This window comes from Anoplophora glabripennis, unplaced genomic scaffold, assembly GCF_000390285.2.
Source record: "Anoplophora glabripennis isolate ALB-LARVAE unplaced genomic scaffold, Agla_2.0 scaffold688, whole genome shotgun sequence".
NCBI lineage: Eukaryota > Metazoa > Arthropoda > Insecta > Coleoptera > Cerambycidae > Anoplophora > Anoplophora glabripennis.
The window spans coordinates 162,528-168,571 of NW_019416872.1; the positions used below are offsets into that span (position 1 = coordinate 162,528).

General features: G+C 35.7%; 1 protein-coding gene across 1 annotated transcript in view; it reads left to right on the plus strand.

Annotated features, from left to right (window-relative positions):
- Positions 1–6,044, plus strand: part of LOC108909775 (acetyl-CoA carboxylase) — a gene marked incomplete in the record, with an annotated part of 132,851 nt that overhangs the window by 54,317 nt on the left and 72,490 nt on the right. Inside the window, 2 exon segments of the mRNA XM_023455595.1 lie at positions 687–935; positions 1,224–1,404. Coding sequence (XP_023311363.1) covers positions 687–935; positions 1,224–1,404 — 430 coding nt within the window.

A 6,044-nucleotide genomic window follows, 5' to 3' on the forward strand; every position in this document is an offset into this window, starting at 1 on the left:
TCGATTTTTCATACCCCGTGAAAATTCCGATTTCCAGCTGTCGGACTGAAAAAACGCGGCTTGAAATTTGTCGGACAACAATACTTTTTGACTGAATTAATTATTTACAATTAATTTTACTAAAAATTACCTATGTGGTAATTGATTTTCCATACCCTGTTATTTTGGCATGTTTCGACCGGTAGACATGTCAATGTCGGAAGAATTTCTGTCGGACAAATTTAAATCGGCATTTGCAACAAAATTTCCAGTTACTTAAGCTAAAAATAAAAGATGTGGTCTTGACTTTTCAAGACCCCGGGAAATTGACATGTTTTTGGACTTTTCCGAATGGAAAAGCGGAGGAATCGAGAAAAGTCGCAGAGGAAAAGTGTGGTAGACTCGTCAAAACGAGTTATAAACGCTCCTCACGAGTTATAAAGTAGGTATGTGGTAATTAACTTTCCAGGGGGAGGGGGGCTGTACTGTGGATGTGGACTATAAACTTTGTCTCGAGGAAGTGCATATATTTCAAAGGAGCCTTTGAGGAAAAGGTGCATTTCCGGTTCAAGGTTTTTTATTGTGATGGGAACTGAATCACCAAAATCCAAATAAGCTTCTGATAAAGACAAAAATTGTTCGCTCGTTCTCTCGAGGTACACACCCACACACACACACCCCGTACATCAAGGTGTTTAATCTTCCAGGTGCTGATAGCCAACAACGGGATAGCGGCAGTGAAGTGCATGCGCTCCGTCCGCCGGTGGTCGTACGAGATGTTCAAGAACGAGCGGGCCGTCCGATTTGTCGTCATGGTGACGCCCGAGGATCTCAAGGCCAACGCCGAGTATATCAAGATGGCGGACCACTACGTGCCCGTGCCCGGCGGCACGAACAACAACAACTACGCCAACGTGGAGCTCATCGTCGACATCGCCGTCAGGTGCCAGGTCCAGGTGAGGAACTTCGAGAATCGGTGGCGCCAGATGGGTAGGCTTGAAAATACCTAAATTTCCCCAAAATTCCTTATACAGCATCATTTAGTATCCAGCGGTATGTAGATATAAAGAATTAGGATGAATCGTCGGTCGAATCCACCAGACATATACCGGTTTCGAACTGATACTGGCTGCTTGTTAAAATCTCCCATTTCCCTAATTTCAAAATCCCCAAATCTGGCATCATTGAATCGAGAATTCGAAGCGAGGAACCGACGGTTCGACAACGTTCGTTTTTGTTCGCAGGCCGTGTGGGCCGGTTGGGGTCACGCCTCGGAGAACCCCAAGCTGCCCGAGCTGTTGCACAAGAACAGCATCGCCTTCATTGGGCCCAACGAGAAGGCCATGTGGGCCCTGGGGGACAAGATTGCGTCGTCCCTGGTCGCCCAAACCGCGGAGGTGCCCACCTTGCCCTGGTCCGGTTCTGGTGAGTACGATTAATTTTTTTTTATTCCAAGGAAAATTAGTAATGCCGCAAGTAATACATCGTTTTTTTTTTCTGAAAATGGTGAGGAGCCAAGGTGAGAATAATTACTACATTTTTGGTATGTTTCAATATTTATTTTACAAATTAATTTTTGTAATAGTGGCACGTAATTATAATTTACAGATTACTGCAAATGTTAAATTTTTAAATCGATTAATATCGAATTTCTCCTCTTCAAACTTTATTCGGGTCGCTTACTCGTCAACGTATCTAAAAATAAAAATATGTATGTTACCCAGTTCAAATTAATTTGGCTTTTTGGAAAATGAAAGAGGAAAAAAATGTTTGTAATTAATTTTTTTACAAAATACGACTAGTTACAAATCGAATGAATCATGATTATTATTGGAAAAATCGAAAAAATCGTCAAAAATGGGGTTAAAAAACATTACTTTTAAGGGAATTTTTTTGGGGTCTTTAAATTGGGTATAGGACCTTCATAATCGGCTCAAGAAAACTTCATGTATTTTGAAAAAAAATTTGCAAATTTTCAAAATTTTGCACAGCAAAAACCAAGGCCCTTGGATACTTGAAAATTTAATCAGATATAGACGGGCTCTCAAGCTCTCAAACGTTTTTTAAAAAATTCAAATCCGTCAATTAGGAGAGCTCTGGCGATTGTTTAAACATTGGTCGAATTTTTGTACTATAATTTTGTACTTTTGTAATATAATGAGTTAATTTCTCATTTGCTTATATTTTATACAGTAAATAATATTTAAATTATACTTTAATCATAAAAGGAATGACGATTAAATTAATAATTAATTACTAATTTCCGACATATTTTGAAAATAATTGTTGTTTAAAGAATTTTAGAATATTTAAATAAATTTGTTTTTGATCTTTGATAAACAGTATATAAATTTATGCACTGATCTTTGACAGTAAAAAAATAAAGTTGATAATTAAAGTAAGTCTAAAGATAAATAATTATCGGACTGTTGAAAGACCAATAATTATTAACGATAGGCATTTGAAATACGCTAATTGTTTTTTTAAATCGCGATACAACGATTTAAAAAATTATCATCAAAATCTGACCTCTAGAAGCTGAGATATTAAAAAATTTTAGGCGCGTCGCGGTTTTGAACTCGCCGATTCAATTTCGAGTAGGCCGAAGCGGCCGCGCTCACTGCTTCCCCCACCACCACCGCCCGTACGATTTTCTTGAATTTCTCGCTTGCATAAATAATTTTACGCGCGTTTTAAAATAGGTTGCCAATGAAGAAAAGTATTGCAAACTTAGACCTGGTAAGTACTCGAAATACCGAAGGTATTTTTCGAATGGATGTCCCTATACATTTAGTGTAAATGACGGTTAACTTTGATCGGCTATGACTACGTGTGTGACTACTAATTGACCAATCGGTCTGTTTTTCTTTAAAGAAGCATCTTTCCAATAACTTTTAAAACCTGCTTTAAAAAATTTGATTTGATTCAATATTCACAAAGTTATTTTAATTGTTTATAAGTACAAAAATTCGACCAAAGTTTAAACAAGAGCCAGAGCTCTCCTAATTGACCAATTCGAATCTTTCAAAAAACGTTTGAAAGTTTGAGAGCCCTTCTATATCTCGTCACCTCAGAGTTATACTGTTGTATGTCGCATTTTTGTAATTTTTTAGTTATTAGCGCTACAAAGTTGTATGTCGGTTAAACTTTTTTTCTGTGGAGGCACAAAGTTGTATCTTAATAGTTTTGATGCAGGCAACCAGAATTATAAAATTGTATGCATCCAATACAACGTTTTTACGGTTGCATAGTGGNTTATTTTTTTAAAGGGGGCAGTAACCCACCTCAGGCACGTCACTGGTGTGTGAAATGGATAACAGATATTTTTGTTTTATTCACCATAACTAATGAATTATTAATACCAAATTTCAGTTCAATATATGTTGGTCTTTTAGATATTAAGAAAAAATCTTAAAAAAAGTTTGTTTTCAACACCCTATATCTCACAAACGAAGCGTTCTAAGACCTACGTTTATAGGAACTTTTTTTATTGAAAAATGATTCTCTATCAACTGTTAAAATCCCACTACAAAAAACTGACTCACCCTGTATAAGTTTATGCACTTACCTTCGATACAATAAAAGAATAAAGTTGATAATTCAAGGAAGTTTAAAGATAAATAATTATCGGACTGTTGAAAGACCAATAAAATTATTAACGATAGGCATTCGAAAATACGCTAATTGTTTTTTTTTAAATCGCGAGACATTGATTTAAAAAAAAATCATCAAAATCCGACCTCTAGAAGCTGAGCGCTCTCTGCTTCCCCCACCATCACTATCAGTACTATTTTCTTGAATTTCTCGCTTGCATAAATAACTTTAACGCGTTTTAAAGTAGGTTGCTAATGAAGAAAACTATTGTAATCTTAGACCTGGTAAGTACTCGGAATACCAAAGGTATTTTTCAAAAAATTAGCCCGGATGTCCCAGTACATTTAGTGTAAATGACGGCTATAACTNAATTTCTATTGTACAATTTTATTTTCTAAAAATAATGTACTCTTGTTAGATCTTCCTAATGTGGACAATTTTCGAGAACAAAGGCTTTTAATTAAACTCCTACAATATTACACTATAAAATAATTGACTTTTCTCAAAGTAAGCTTGAGCTTTGAGAAAAGTCACTTATTTTATACACCGTAACCAAAACCACCAAAAAATAATTAGACCATCGTATTTGGCATCCTTAAAAACCTCGGAAAACCAAATTTCATAAAAATATTTCGCACCGTTTGGAAATGATCATAAAAATGTTATTTAAAAAAATTTATTTTGTCTATGTATCTCGAAAACAAGAGGAGATAGACATACAGTTCATAAGACAAAAAATTCTTTTTTTTTTGACGTACTATCACCCCCTTTATTTACGGGAGGTCTTTCTGAAACACCCTGTATTGTATATTTATATGGAATTTTGCTTAATACATGAAAATACCTTATTAGAAATTATAAATACACGTACACATTTTTTACGAAATTTGTTTCATCTTTTTTTGTCGGACTGANTAATATTTTAGCTATACTCTGTATACAGAGTGTAACTAAAACTTTCGTCGAAATTCTACGTCACAAATAAACGAAAATTATACACATGTCAACGCGTTACTCCGAAAACATGCTATCTCGAATTAAGTTTGGAAAACATGCTAGCTCAGATCTTTTTAAGGAAAACCATGGTATCTCACACAAAATTAAATTCGACTAGAAATGTAAGTTGCCTGCATTGGCGTTGAAATACACATTGAATGATTGAAACCGTGCATTTATAATAAACTTAAATGGGCGGTGACTATTAGACGCCTTCATTATAGCCATCTTTCTCTGTCGCACGGATTTCTATGACTTACTTTATCGCTCTCACCTAACGGCCGATGTACCATGGGGACTTTCCGACCCTGTATATCATCTGCTCTGCGCCCATCGCATCGATATCCAGCAGATCATAAAGTACCGGTAATAAAACAGTCGCATACTTGCATTTCATTTCCAAAGTCTATGCAAGCACGCGACTACCGTACTTTTAAGAAGCCATTTGTTATTATTGAGGTGCAGTAAGAACGATTCGGACCCGGAGTTTGGGGCCTAGCCTGGTCCACTATGTAATCCTTTTTATTGCAGTCTCCTTAGAGTCATTAGACAAATAAAATTAGTTTCAGAATAAATTGTGCATCCCAGATTTTGTGAAAAAAAAATAAGTGTATCAAGAGTAGTGAGTATAACTCAGATAAGAGTGCGCTATTAATTTTGTCGTTTATAACAGAAAGTTAACAAAATTAATTGAAATCGAATAATTTTTAATAATAATAAACATTTTTATATGCACTCACTATTCTTTTATAATTTGTTATTTCAAGAAACGTCGAGTAGTGTACGTGTTGCAGCATACCTACCTACTGCATATTATCCTATTTCTCGAAAACGAAGAAATACGTATTCATTAATTTTTATAGGAACATTTTATGGACATTAATTAGTGACGTATAATACATCGGTAGAGTTAAGCCAAGCGACTCATTTACACCTTGTATATCGATATGATCAACTTGATAATAAAATGACAGCTACCGAAATCTGTCAACAGTGACAGATAAAAGGTCAGCGTTAATATTACACCATCCTGGTTCGGGTAAACAATGTGTGATGGGATGCAGGGGGATTAAAAAAGATTTCTCGATAAAGACTGGCCATACGTTTACGTTTATATAATTGCACGCGTTTACTTTTAGGCCCAGCATGTCCCAAGGTACGGTGATGATCCAGAACAGGCTGGAAGAGAAGAACTTCACCGTCGCCACTCCGGAGGAGTTCGTTAAAAGGTTCAATGGAACGAAAGTTATAAACAAGGTAAGTTTCTGAACGTTTCTTCAATTTCGACGCTATTAAAATTCGACTATATGTCGAATAGATAAATATATTTGTACATATAATAGTCCACAGTACAGGCCCCCCCTGGAAAGTTGATTAGAGATGTTTTAAAATCTTATGAGCTTTGACCTTCATATGCGCAGAAACATAATTCCGACCGTCGCCTAAATTATTCTACGTCCTAAAAACATTACACC